Below are 15,017 nucleotides of genomic sequence, written 5' to 3'. Positions count from 1 at the left end.
GGAGATACAACTTTGTAGGTGGTGTGTTATAGAGAAGGAAAGTTGGTGTGTCAGATGTCAACTAGGTCATAAATAAAGCTATGTTCTAGGAAGAATGCAGGGCGGGGTGAGTAATGTTTAGGAAAGAAAAGCTCAGCTAGCCAGCTAGGTTCAAGGTTTTGAATGGCAATCAATCTGACAAATTTGAGTGCAATATAATCTAAAAGTCTAAAATGTGAACATGATTAACTACCATATAAAAATTTTCCCTGATCATCACTCAACCCTCACCCGATCCCTATTGAGGGGCCAGCATTAGTGGGCACAAGACAGATGTGCCCAGTGATCGAAAACACTGCCCCCTCACGCAGGCACATGTTCGACCCCATGGAGCCACATACGTGGCCTTGATTGCAATATAATTAAAAAGTGTAAAATGTGAATGTGCTTGACTGGTCAATTTGAAGTTTCACAATTTGCTATTGACTTACAATCCAACTAACCAATTTGAAATTTCACGGTTTGCTATTCACTTACAATCCAGCCAGCCAATTTGAATGCTAAGAGAACCCTTGCATTGAAGTTCATATAGAGATCGGGGAAATGCGCTCAAGGCTTCATGAGTGAGCTATATGTGTTTTCTTGTTTGCTGTATCATTGCGTCTTTCGGGCATTGCGTGCGCTTATTTGTGTTGTGTAGCATGCTTGATTTCTTGCATGTATGCTTTGCCACATGGTATTGAGTGCTCATATTGCCGCCTGTGGTTTGTACTTTTGTGTGGAGTGTTGTGTGTGTAACTGTTGTTTGTTGCGTGCAATGTGTGTTTGGTGTGTTGTGCAATCGTTTGTGTGTGTTGGTTGGTTTTTTCAATTGATTGTATCTGTATGTTTGTTTGTGCATGTTTGCAGGTTTGTTTGATTGATTATATGTGTCACATTGTTGTGCGTGCAACGTTTGCCGGTATCCTTTGCATTACATGTTGTAGCTTATCGATGCTTGAGGACCTTGTGCTGAGCCTTAATGTACAACTCAGTAAAGAATTCGTGAAAGGCTTGGAGAAACCATCAATGATGCCTCCATGATCGTAGTCGACTTCTCCTCAGAGATTGCAACCACCAAAGTACACAAATGAGTTGGACGCCGTGCAGTTGTTGCAGGCTCTGAGGCCTTTTTCTTTCACAAAGTCTCAAAGAAGTTGTTTCTCACTCATATAAGTCTCTTGTGAAGTGAACTCACCCTCGAAAGCGCTCAAATGAGCTCCAAAAACCCAAATAGGGAGCTTCTTTAGCCAAATCGGGCCCTCTACAAGAGGAATGAAAGGGATGTGGGAGTCCGTGGGAGTGCTACACATGCCTTTCCTCATGTAAGTGATATGAGGATGGAAATCCAAAACAATACCCCAATGGAAGGAAATTTCCACAACATCTTCCAACATTCATCTATAAAGTATAGGCTCGACTACTCCTTGAGCTTTGAGGCGATGTGAAAAACTCAGTGAAAATCAAGGACACTCAAATACGACAACTCATTTTCTTAGACTAGAATAGCAAATTGAATAACAACTATGAAAAGTGGAAGTTCAAACTTGTGAACATCTTTCAACTAAAGAAACTATGGAACATTGTGAATTGAGTTATAGAAAAAACCTAAAGCTCTAGTTACAACATCAACAATACATTTAACGATATAGATGAAGTAGAAGGACTCAATGAAATTCAAGCACACTAGGATAAAGAGCTCAATTGGCACTTAATCTAATCAACTTCAATGTTAAGGATGCCATAATTCCAATCTCATTAGGGGAATAACATCAACAATGAATGCATGGAAAGCATTAGAGATAGATTCAATGCAAAGACCATATCCAAAATCATAATGCTTGAAAATCAACTCAATAATGCAAAGAAGTTATCACATCTAAAATGAGTCTAGATAACCTTTTTTAATTAAAAGATATTGTAGGCCAATTGACACCAATTGTTTAAAAAACAAAGCATGAAAGAATAGTTCAAATTGCATTGAATGGACTTGTAAAGAATTATGAACAATTTGTGAAGCCTTGGTCACAAGAGATGCTCTACCGATATGTGAAATCATGTTAGACACTTTATGCAAGAGCAAATGTAGAGAAGTTCCACAGATTTAAAGAATCAAGGGCAAGCATTTTTTGCTGTATGTCAATGTTTTCGAAGAGAGAGCCAAAAGTCAAATCATTGCTGGAAGACACCATGTTGGGGGAAACCATTCACATGGCCCTGGCAAACAATTCAACAATTACCAAGGATCATTAACTTCATCACTTTCAACATCATGGTCCTTTCAATCAAAGGGGGACATGGAATCGTAGAGTTAGAGGTAACTTTGCCAAGCAGGGTTGCCACTCCAATACTTCAAAAAGAAGTATATGCAACTACAATTATTGTGGCATTTTGGGCCATTGAGAACTTGAATGCAATAACAAACAAAGAGGTGTTACAATATGTTACTAATGGATAGTACAATACAAATAGAAATCAACAATATCATTGTCATCAAGATCAGACACAACCTGTGAATTTTGCTAGTGACCAAAATCATCAAGGGAAGTCACTACTTGAAAACCCTATATGTTAGTGCATTCAAGGGGTATTATGAAAACCCTTTAAGTATAATTGTAAGGCTTTAAAAGGCCCCTTTATGTATACAAACTTAGAATTTTTTCCAAGACCCCAATTTAGAAACTCTTTTTGTAAGTATGTTTCCATAAAAATTGCCACTTTTTCAATACAAACTTATAATTAAAAATAATCCCAATTTAGAAACTCCTTTGTAAGTATGTTTCTATAAAAATTTGTGAATTTTTGCTAGTTAAAAACCCCTAGGCTTTCGAACCCATGTGCTATAGTTACATAAGATGAGTGCCTCCTTGAGCCAAAATCAAAGTTAACCCTTGGACAATGAAGGTAAACACAAAGTTCTCATCTCTCAATATTCAAATGTAAAAATTCCAAAGAATTTAGATGAAGATGAAAGTATTTGGTGGTTTAGCTTAAATACTAGCGATCATATGGCTCATGAACAATAATGGTTCTCAAAATGCATTCGAATAAGAATGCAAAATACAATTCCTTGCATAAGATTGAAGGAATTAAAAATATTTCACTTCAAGTGATGAAAGACATTCACAAAGCATAGGAGATGCTTTCTTTGTTTCAACAATGGCTCAAAGTATCTTATCAGTTACTCAAATGATCGGGGAAGATCTGGGAGTAGTTTTCAACAAATTTGGTTGCATAGGCCAAGAATGGTACAATCTACAAAAATTTATTACAAAATGTAAAGAAATTGGAAGAACATTTAAATGTTCTTCGTTAGTGCCAATTCAAAGAGCCCTAATAGCTTCTCATCATGATGCTTACTTAAGCACACTATGGCACTGTGGCGTAAAATTATTGCAAAAGATGCAAAAATTATCGAAGAATGTTTAAACTTTCTTCATTAATACGCATTCAAACAGCCTTGATGCTTCAAATAGTCATGATGCTTACTTTAGCACATTTTGGCACAACAGGTTTTAAAATCATAATTTCAAGCTTATTTTAGCATAGTATGGCATAAGAGGTTTAGAAAACCCAATTTCAAGCTTAGATTCACTCAAGCAAACAAATACAGTTCAAGTCCTTTCACATGTATATTTTTGAAAGGATATATGTGAACTATGGTGGGAAAGCAACATCATCAATTCTTTCCATTTCATGGTTTAGGGCATTGACATACTCGAGATCATCCATTCTAAAATGTGGGGGGCTATCTCAACTTTAGCACTGAATGAATCTTTTCCCTTTCATGGTCTAGGAGCATTGGCATACTTTAGATCATCCATTCTTACATTTAGGGTTATGCCTCAATTCAACAACAAAGAGGTGAGAACAAAAGTGGAAATAGTCTTTTCGTATGCATAGGTCATCATCATGGTGCACATGTACTTTCTTAAGAAAAAATCAAATGGAATCAATGCATTTTATAGAGCTCAGAGATTTAGTGAAAAAGCAAATTGGAAAGTATATAAGATCCTCCAATGTGACAATGAAGGAGAACCCAAGTAGTGTCTTTTTCTTTGTGAATGTTAGAAAATATGGTGTTCATTTGGGTTTGGGACGAAAAGCTAGGTGACTGTGGAATTATTTTTCTTTTTTTGGGAAAAAATATGTTGATCACCAAAAATAAAAATATATTCAAATGGCAAGATTTAGATATGTATTGTGTTTTTTGCACCAATTAGTAAATTTAACTAAGATTTTTGTTAAGTTATGGCTAATTTTCTATTATTTCTCAAGGGTGAGGATGGTAGAATAGCCTAGGGGGGTCTCCCAAAAAAAGAACCATCAAATGAGTTCAATTAGTTATTTAGACATCATGGCATCCGAAAAAAGATTACTTGTTGTAGTTATACTCCTCAACAAAAGAGAGTCACCAGAAGAAAGAATATATGCATAATAAAAGTAGCTAGATTTATAATGGAATAACACAAACTCATTCATATTAGGCATAAGCATATGGGGTTGTAGTTTATTTAATGCGTAGAAGCTAAATCACAATCTTGTAGAACATTGTTCCTGAAGAAGCCTTCATAGGTGTAAACTTTAGTTGATCACTTGTGACCATTTATCTCTCTTGCATATGCACACATTACTGGTGGACTCCATAATAATTAAATATTAAATCAACCAAATGTGTCTTCAATGTATACACTGAAGAACGTAAAGCATATAAATTATGGGATCTAGTTAAAAGAGATCTTAACCTTTCTAGAAATGTTGATGAGACAATCTCATACTTTGATCAACCCACAATTATTTTATGGTTGTATTCATCAATATGAGTCATTTAAAACTTACTTTACCAACATGCTCCAAGCTTTGGGCTAGGCCATCCTCTGGCAGCAAGAGATGCAGAGTTGAATGCTTCTGCCCAAAAATAATAATCATATTGCATTTTTACTTGTCCATGGGAATTCCATTCTGTAAGGGAAAAAGGTTTCAACTACCTATTATTGATTTGTGGAGATTTGGATGAGAAATTCTGATGTAGGAGTTTTAAGTTTAAGTAAGAGAAGTATTAAGTTATGGAGGGAAAAAGAGGGGAGCAAGGATGGATTTTTTGGATGTTTTTCCCTCGGAAAAGCATATTTTATATGTTTTTTCCTCTGTGCATGACACAACAATCCAAGGGAAAATAAGAGAGGTTTATAAGGAAATGTCACAGAAGTAGTAGAGAAATGTCACATCAATGGTTCTCAAGGTGTGGGAAATGACAACTTGAGGTGTATACAGTGCATGGAGTGCTATTTGAAAAGAATTCCAAAATGTGTTAATTCTTAAGAAAATGAGGAAGGTTGGAAAGGAATGGGGAGGGGTAAAGAGGAGACTGATTAATGAGGAAGTCTAGGCTCTATTTATGAGGGGAGGGGCCCCTCCCTTTTTATCATATCTATAATGGTGCTTTTTATAGTGCATTCTTTTAGCTTAGTGGTAAGACCTTGAGAGTACATAGTGGATGTCTTGAGTTCAAGTCCCCACTTGTAGAAAGGTTTGAAGCCTAATTGGGGTACTCAGCCTTAGAAATCAATTGAATTACCATGCATTTCCCCTCTATATCCCTAGTGCATTTTGCATAACATAAGTGAATACTTTTACATGAAGTTTTGCAAATAGTTTTTTACCTTAGCTTAATTGGGATACTTTGCCCAAGAAATCAATTGAATTCCCATGTATCTTACTTCTATTTCCCATGGTGGGTTTTGTAGAGCATTAAGGGAAAAACTCCAATTGCTATTACTTTGTATTTCCCTTCTATTTTCCATAGTGAATGTTGGAAAGCATAAGGAAATCCTCGAGTTGGTATTAATTTTATGCTCCTTGCTTAACCATATTGAACAAATTGTAGAGTAGTGGCAGTCCAAATGGTAGGGCGTGGACCATGGGTGGGTGAAATCGGATGGGTGAGTAAAAGAAAATGCACCCACCGATGGTCGCACATTGCACTAGATCAATGGGAACAAGGTCCACAGCGGTGTCAAACTCAGGAACACCCACACACACGCACCATTGTGCCCATCAGGCTAGGGCACCAACCCCCATGCCTCTAAGACTCAAACTCATGACTTGAGCATTAGGAAACAAATGCCCAATCCACTAGTTCAAAGCCTTTGAGGCATATCATAATGATCACTTAGGAGAGAGGAAGCGCGTGACTAGAGAGATAGCGTAACTGATAGAAGAGATGCGAATGACAGAGTGAATAGACCAAGAGCTCCATCAAATTAACCACCTAGAAGCATGCATTATGCTACCTTTTATTGATCATGATCAACGGTTGGCAACAGTTCCATGCACGACAGTTTCCATGGCAACTCCAAGAAGATCGAAGGCACATAGGGCAAGCAATCAACAAGAATTCCTAGCTTACATGGACGTGGTGAGCTGGCGTGATCGTCACGTCTTCCCCCCATTGGAATGAAGAGCGTGTGCAAATTTTTTTTTGATGCACAAGATGTGGGCTATTGTATTGGTCCCTGGTTGCAGTGCAATATTTCATAACTTGCTGGTCTGACTAGTTTGAGAACTTGGTATGGACCTACCCACTTTGCAAGGAAATTTTTAGCTAATCCCTTCTTTCTGATTAGATAATAAACCATCACCAGATTGCCACTTGAGAAGACTACTGAGTTATATGTTTGCGATTATAGAGAAATATTTGATGCCCTTGTGTGCAATGCAGATGTTTGGCAGCATTCTATTTTAGAAAGGAAAGAGAATCCTGCAAATAACCACCCCATTGTCATGCTTCTCTATGTTTGATGTCATTTTTATCTATCATGCCAACTTCTGGTGGGAACTTTGGAGGTCTCCCATATAGAGATTCAAAGGGACTGATGCATGTGGACTCTTCAATTGCTATATTATAAGCTACAATAACACAGGGGAGTGAGCATCCTGATTTGAATGAGAAGGGTCAACATACATGCACAATATTAGCTTGATGATATGGTTCAAATGTTCTATAAGGTCATTAGAATCAGGTTGATAAGAACTTGAAAACTATTGTTGCATATCTAATTGATCTGCCAAGGTGCGAATGGCTTCCGACTTGAAGCTTTTGCCTTGATCTAAGAGGATTTGTTTTGGACAACCATGAGGAAGGATCAGATTATCTAACAAGAATTGCACCACTCCTCTAGATGGTGAGGTCTTGAGGGGTTTTTCTATCATCCACCGAGTGAGATAGTTAGTCAGAACTATGATATATTTATTTCCATCAGACGATGTGGGGGAGGACCCATTATGCAGGCAGCCAATTGAAATGGTCTAGAAACATATATAGATGTCATATCCCTAGAGGGTTTCGTTGTGGGCATTTTGAAAGATTGGCATGTTGGGCACGATTGAAGGTAGACATGAAGACTCTCCTTAAGTTTTGGCCGATAGAATCTTTGGTGGGACTTTTAGAAATCCTAAATGACCACCAAAGACAAACTGCAAGCGAATAAATTCTTGGTTGGAGTGTCAGTTTGTGATAACAGATCAACCAATCAATTTCCTAGAAATAGAGAGTTGGTTTTGCAAATTGTAATTTTTGATGTACCAATTGAATCTTTGGGCATAGTGTCTATATGGTTTTCAAGCCTTCTACTGTAGGTAGCTAATGATGATGCTAATTGAATGGCAATGGCATTCGAGAGGCTACACTAGCAGTCTCTATATTTTGTGCTGCCACCACATGGGATCATGAAATTGCATCGGCAATCTCATTCAACCAGCCCGCTCAATAAGAAAATTTGATGTGGTAATCTTGTAAAAACATGACCAACTTGGCTAATCTCCCATTAAGACTCTTATTTTTCAACAAATCGGTATGTGCGGCATGATTGGTTTGTACTTTGAAATCTATACCATGTACATAAGGATGTAATTTGGCAATTATCCATACCACTGCCAGGCATTCTAATTCTGTTGTGGCATAACAATGTACATTTAAAGGAAGTAATTTGGCATTCTAATTCTATTGTGGCATAAGGATGTACATTTAAAGGAAGTAATTTGGCAATTGCCCATAACACTGCCATGCATTCTATTTCTGTTGCAGCATATCTGCTTTCTTGTGAAGTCAATCATTATCTGCTGAGGTAGATGATTGGACATGGATTCTCATTGTCATCCAAGGACCAAAAATGGCATGTTTCAATCAGGGTGTCAAAGGAGTGCATCCTCTTGGAGGACATTACGAACAACATCAAAAGCTTCTGACATTGTGTCGACCACAGGACATGCTTCTACATTAAATTTCTACGTGGTGCCAAGAATTGGGATAGCTTTGGAATGAATTTGCCACTAAAACTAGCCATTCCTATAAACCTTTATAATTGTTTGAAATTTTTTGGCATAGGAAAGTTGCGTATTGCTTTGACTTCATTTGAATCTGGCCTATTTCCCTCATGTGAAATTATGAATCCAAGATACTTCAACTTTGACTCTGCCAATTTGCATTTTTGAGGGTTAAGCGTCAGATGATACTTTTGAAAGAGCCGCAACACCTACAAGAGAACAACTTTATGTTCCTAGCCAAGTAGAGGTATGAATTAGGACATCATCCAAGTATACTAACACCTTGCCTTAAATTATCAAATCATGTACTATGAAATTCATTACAGGTTGAAATGTGCTTGGTGCATTATTGAGCCCAAAGGGCATGACATTGAACTGAAATAGCCTAAAAGGTGCTCGAGAAGCTATCTTTAGTCATGAGAATTTGCCACAATATCTCAATTTGACATCCAACGTGGTAAAAAAATTTGAAGGGGCCAGAGAATCCAGAATGTCATCCAATCTCGATACTCATTTGAAATAGTTACTTGGTTGAGAGGATGGTAGTCTATACAGAATCTATAAGTACCATCTTCCTTTTTAACTAAATGTGGTTCACAAGCCTAAGGAATTTTAGAATGTCGATGATTTTGTTCTGTAGCATGCTTATCAGATGTTCTCTCAGCACGTGAATCTCTTTATTGGATCTTCTTCTTTGAAGTGTTGAAATAGTATGCTGAGATGATCTCATAGGAATTTCGTGGAAAATAGGGGTTGTAGTTGTTGTAGCAATTGGACCTATGAAAGCACTTCTAAATTTCAAAAGGATTTGTTTGATTTCAACTTATCAAAAGATATCTTCTTGAATTATTGAAGAAACAACATGTGAGTGTGTAAACTTACAATATAACCAAGGGACCTAAACATAATTTATTAATTGGAGACATTTATTTTAATTTCACCTTATTCAGATAGCCACATCCTAGGGTCAAAGGAAAGATTTGTTGTGGTAATACTGTGGCGGGATTTCAAATAGAGAATTTGCTAGTTGTATCTTTAGGAGTGCACCAAATTATGATTCGGTCGGATTGTCACCAAAAGTTAAATGGCTCATCGTAGAAGAGAATACAGGGGGATTTTTTCATCTAAGAGAAAAGGATGATAAGAAGAGGTTAAAGAACTTCCTCAGTCGAGGACTAGCAATGCTTTATTTCTGAACATGGCTTCCACCACAAATGCGATTGGAGGATTCATTGGGTGTCCTGAAGTCGATTCCTCCTTCACGGCTCTCGGTGCTCTTTTTCGACATCAAATTGTTGGAATCAAAAGTATGTGTCAATTTAGGGGCTTTGCATCTATGTTTGCTGCAAGAACCGGAAATATTTACGTACGTGTCCATACTTGTTGCATTGAAAACATCTTGGTCTTCCTTGTGGATCTCGATTTGGAAATTTTGCTGGGTCAGTTTGAAATTGAGATCTGTTTTGCCAAAATGAATTGCATTGAAATATTTGCGCATTTTGGACATGATCTATATCCATCAGTGTGGGAGCAGATGGAATCGCTAGTAATGAAGGGAGCACTGGTGTCTTGCTAGGATTTTTATTTTTAGAAAACTCAATACGTTGCACAATTAACAAAGCCTCATTAATTGATTAAGGGCCTTGGTCCCATGTTCTTTATGATCCAGTAGCATCCAATCTATGCTAAAGAAAAAAAAGCTTTAAATCCTCGATCATATTCGAATCAATCCTCAAGAACAAATGTGTAAACTTTACCCCAAATTGAGAGTTGGTGTCCGTTGGAAACTGTTTGAGGTCTTGAAGTTGTGCCAATGCATTTTTAAATAGAAACGTTGTGGAGCCCGAAGCAGTGGACATGTGTAGAGTAAGCATTTTGTGAAAACTGGCGCATTTCAATCATGTTCGATTGTTGACGAAGATGAAAGTCAATCACTGCCTTGCTATATCAAATTGGACTTGCTAGGCTGTTTAATAATCTTATGACATTTTCCTGCCCTCCTGCTGCCCCACCACTATAAACCTCCTCACAACACTCACAAGGCGATTGAGTTATGGGCCCAACTAAACACACACACACACACATACTGTTTTTATAGTGAAAATAAACACACTCACACACACGCACACACGAGGCCTGGAGGCCTATGAACCCGTGACTCAGATACTAGAAGACCTGGCTTATTCTGTGCAAAGGAAAGGATATTCTTCTTCTGTGGGCTGTCTTAACAAAGCACAGGAGCACACAGCAAACAACCTTCAGTTCACCGACTTGTCCTTCCTCCCAAATCCCTAACAATGCAGTCTCCCATCCTCTTCTTCCTCTTTTTCTTCACATTCACCCTTCTTTCCTCTGCTTCCTTCGCTCCCCAGCCCTCTGCTTACGAGGTTCTCCAGAGTTATGGCTTTCCTGAAGGTCTCCTTCCCAGCACCGTCCAAGATTCCGGACAAGATTACTCCCTCGATGACAATGGACACTTCAGCTTGCACCTTCAAGGATCGTGTAAGTTCACCATCTCCGACAGCTACCAGGTCAGGTATTCGCCCCGAATTGGCGGCATCATCTCTTACGATCGGCTCCGGAACCTCAGTGGGATATCCGTGCATATACTGTTCATGTGGTGGAATATTGACTCCATATCTGTGAGCGGCAGCGATCTCGTTTTCCAAGTTGGTCCGTTCTCTGCTAGTTTTCCTGCGGACAACTTTAGCGAGAACCCTTATTGTATAGGGCGGATGGATGACAACCGCTACTCGACTATTTGATCGTATGCACTGTATCCTGCACTGTTCGGAATTTTGGGTTGGAAATTCTTTTGTTTGCAAATGTCACCACTTCTTGTAGATGTTTTGCTTCAAATTATTTTGAATTTTTATGATCTTTTCCCAAGCAGCAGCAAAGTTTTAACTGGGATATGAGAAAGGAAGAGTGTTGGAAAAAGTTATGGTTGCATGAGAAATAGAGAATATAAGGGCGGAAATGATAAAAAGTTACCTAGATCTTAACCAGTCTGGACAAGTCAACTGCTCTGACCTTCTATTTTCAGCATGAGAGCGTTGATTCCATAAAGAAGTGCAGTAACATGCTAAAGCAAATAGATGAAGGTATACTGAAAGAGAAACTGGAAGAGAGTTTGTCTGGTTTCTATGCAGCACTTCTACTAAGAAGAATGAAGAAGAGCAAAAGGCTGTCCATGTGGACATCTTCCCATTCACACGTCTAAAGCTACAACTTGTGTATGAAGAGGCTAGAGCGTATTTCTTTTCATGTTTCATGAGTTCTTTGACCTCCTATTTTCAGGCATGAGAGGGTGCATTTCATGGTCAAGCGTTCTTGTAAAGAAATGCAAGTACATGCTAAAGCAAATAGATGAAGGAATTGTGAAAGAGAAACTGGACGACAATTTCTCTGCTTTCAGATGCAGCACTATGCAGAGTGAAGAAGAGCAAAAGGCTGTCCATGTCGCTATTGTTCCATCTACTCTTCTAAAGCTAAAAGTTGTGTATGAAGAGGTTAGACCGTGAAATGCTTTCACCATTTCTTTTCAATGGTTCCTGAGCGTGATTCACATGTCCATCTTGATCATTCAAACAGCAAGTCCTTTCATGAAAATTTTGGTAGACTCCACAAGTGTACTATTAACAGATTTCGTCTTTTCTTTGCAAAAAAAAAAAAACCAGATTTCATCTTGATGCACTCAATCGATGTTGAGATTCACTCTATGTTGCCGGTGTCTTTCATAAAGTTCAAGCAACTTTCCCTTGAGGGTGATCATAGGTGTATATAAAAGATTGTAACGCGCTTTTTGGGACACCTTTCATCCACAAGGAGCTTCTTGATTTTTAAAAATTTTTGTTTTTGAAAGATTCCAAAAAATCCCCTTTTTTAGGGGGCGGGGGTGATTTGGAGGGGAGGTAGAAAATTGTTGTGGTAAGTTGTAAAGAAAAGCAGGTCAATGCATTTCATAGATTGCATAATCGACACTTCCAATTTTTCTAAACCTGTGCATGCTGCCTTTACATTGTAATGCTTATGTTCTTAGCCTCTCTAGGTCTCTTTCTCCATGCCTCCAAGGTCTCTCCATCACTCAGGGTTGTTTCCTCAGAGACCCAAAAGTTGCAACTCTTATCACCACTTGCTATATCTACTGGTACAGGCTGCACGATGGGGTAATTGTACTATGATGAAAGAATGTAAAACAGCCTCATCTACCTTGCATTTACTTCAGGCAGCCAAGCTTCCTTGAGGCTCCTATGCCTCAAAAGGTGGACTAATATGTTCATTGATATTTCTATGTCCACTCTAGGATGTGTAGGCACCACAAGTATGAATAAATTTCCACTCAAGCATGACTATGATGAGGAGAGGAGAGGGAAAGAAGTCTTCTTGCAGTGTAGATGCAGAAGCTACTGCCTGGGACTAAGGTGTGAACAACTCACGCAAGTTGGAATTTGCTGAGATCTTGGCAGTGCTACCAATGCACCCATATTTTGGGTGGAAAACAAGGAAAGTCTGTTATGCTTAGTTCATTTGGCAAAGCACGAATGGACTTTATTAGCAAGCTCTGAACATTGTTGTCCACAAAACATGCATCAGAAACACCTAGAAGAAGAATAGACCATGACTAAATTAAAGAAGATAGTATTTCTGTATTGCTTGTGCCATAGGCTGAAGGTAAAGTAGTACATAGTGGTTATCACAATACCACGGTAGGGAACATTAGGACCAAAGCACCAACAGAGGCCATGATCCCACGAGAGTTGGTGGACTTTCACAAAGGTGGGGAGGTAAATTTAGGGTCAGTCTTCTCTTTTCAATTGTTGTTGAATCCAATAGATTGCTTTGGGCACATTGTTTGTTCAGGTTTCTTGAATTCTAGAGTGGAGGGTGAAGATCCTCTGGATAGGTAGAAGGGGAGGCTTGAGGCTTCGCTGGAGAGGCATTTGGTTCCTGTTGCGATATGGCTGTGGAGCTTGGTGGGGAGGTCTTCAAGGAAACTGAATTGTTTACAAAGACTGTGTTCGGGAGGCACATTCCATTGGTGCCCAGTTGCATGACACTGTAGGCTTATGCGGCTGATCCAGTTGAGGACTTCATGTTGGAGACTGGGGAGCCTGCTGCAGTGACCTCGCATGACTCTAGGTTAATTCTTTTGGTGGAGCTCTGTAGAAGCTTTGATTTGGAGACAGTTGGATGCAAGTTCAGGATTCTAGATGGATTCTGGGGATCTATCCGGAGTGATTGGGATCTCTCTGCACAGGCTCATTGATCAAGGGGGGGTGCTATTTTTCACTAGCTTATGACGGGGACAGCTGGTTGTATGTGTGTTTGTTCAAGGATGGCTTGGCCATTGAAGAAATCAGCAGTTGGTGACTCCCAAGATGGAGGTGGCTGGCGATATGCAATCATTGTTGAGGTTTTGATTGGTATGCAACTCCGGATGGCAGTACAACATCACGTGGGTATTGTGCTTTCGACTGGGCTGGAGATTTGGATGCCAGCTTGTCAGATTTTCAGGAGAGGATTTCTTGCAGGCGTTATGGGCTGTCCAGTGGCTTGGGAGGAGATGTCAGAATAGACCTCTTTTTCGACAAACTTTTAGAGTGATTTCATCAGCCTGTGTCCTGATCAGGTTCAGTGGCTCGTGGATGTAGGGAGCAGATTTTGATGGACCTGGCATTTCATAATTAGATGTAGGCTCGTGGAGGTCTTTTTGAAGGGGATGTACTAATAGGAGCAGGAATTGTGGGTGTTATTGGAGACTTGACTAGGGGCCATGAAAGGACACCTACAGCTCGGTGGAAAAACAGGAAGGGTCAGCCATCTGGTCTGGCCAACAAGTGAGGGGTCGGCACATCTTGTGGAGCTAGCCTTCTTATGGACCAGGTTGATGTGTTTCAGGGCTAGATCGGGGGGGGGGGGGGGGGCGGCGGGCAGGGGGGAGGGTTCAAGACACTTTTCTTAGCAACTTTCTACCTTTTCACTTATGAATTTCAGTTTAAAATTAGTCATGTTAGGACATTGACATTTGCACAAGTAAGAGAGCATTTATAAATAAATAAATAAGCTAATTGCAAAATAATGATAATAATTGCTCCTTGTGTTTGAGTTGGTGTTTCATTTGTTTACCTTTGCGCCCATGCGTGACACCATTTGTTCTTGTTGTGTGTGTGCGCGCGTTGTGTTTGTTTTTGGGTGGATGTGTTGTGGTTAATATTTAACCTAATTGAATTCTCTCTCTCTCTCTCTCACACACACACACACACACACACACATTTCTTTTTCTTATTTGTGCTTTATTTCTTCCTTCTTGTTGTTGAAGTTTTTGTTGTTTGGGTTCGGATTTCAAAGCTTAGTATAGTTTGTCTAAGTTATCTTTATTTTTTATTTTTCTCATTTAATCATAATTTTGTTTGAGGTTGCTTACAAACTCCCTTCTTTCCTTTGTTCTTGCGAGTGTTTCATAAAAAATTGTATGTGAGCATATTTTTATACTATGGTCTACACCCATTGTTGGGTGTTGATGACGTCAATGGGGATGCCATAGGCTATGCGTGATGGAGTTTATGGTTTTCAACCTTATGAGTGATTGTCGTGAGATTGAAACCGCACTTTGTTGTGTTTTGAGTGGATATATATATATATATATATATTTATAAGGTTGGATATATTCT

General features: G+C 39.0%; 1 protein-coding gene across 3 annotated transcripts; it reads left to right on the top strand.

Moving 5' to 3' along the window:
• The first annotated feature begins 10,520 nt into the window (after positions 1-10,520).
• LOC147904888 (uncharacterized) lies at positions 10,521-12,033 on the top strand. 3 transcript variants are annotated; one of them, XR_015543394.1, is made up of 3 exons: positions 10,521-11,119; positions 11,245-11,678; positions 11,713-12,033. XR_015543394.1 is itself a non-coding variant. In XM_087396070.1 (3 exons), the coding sequence occupies exon 1, from the start codon at positions 10,641-10,643 to the stop codon at positions 11,106-11,108; it is 468 nt and encodes a 155-aa protein (XP_087252196.1). In that variant the 5' UTR covers positions 10,521-10,640; the 3' UTR covers positions 11,109-11,119; positions 11,644-11,678; positions 11,713-12,033. The 3 variants fall into 3 exon arrangements, 2 of the variants coding, with proteins under 2 accessions (XP_087252196.1, XP_087252205.1); XM_087396070.1 differs by having other exon boundaries at positions 11,644-11,678; XM_087396079.1 differs by having other exon boundaries at positions 11,119-11,447; positions 11,644-12,033.
• The last annotated feature ends 2,984 nt before the right edge of the window (positions 12,034-15,017 follow it).

This window comes from Dipteris shenzhenensis, chromosome 2 (genome assembly GCF_047967505.1).
Source record: "Dipteris shenzhenensis isolate YYH24624 ecotype China chromosome 2, Dip_SZ_1.0, whole genome shotgun sequence".
Classification (NCBI taxonomy): domain Eukaryota; kingdom Viridiplantae; phylum Streptophyta; class Polypodiopsida; order Gleicheniales; family Dipteridaceae; genus Dipteris; species Dipteris shenzhenensis.
The sequence above is the reverse complement of the archived record's forward strand: the minus strand, read 5'-3'. Positions and strand labels throughout refer to the sequence as shown.

Bases quoted from the DNA above. Each gene is read 5' to 3' on its own strand.
- LOC147904888 (XM_087396070.1), top strand. From the start codon at position 10,641: ATGCAGTCTCCCATCCTCTTCTTCCTCTTTTTCTTCACATTCACCCTT.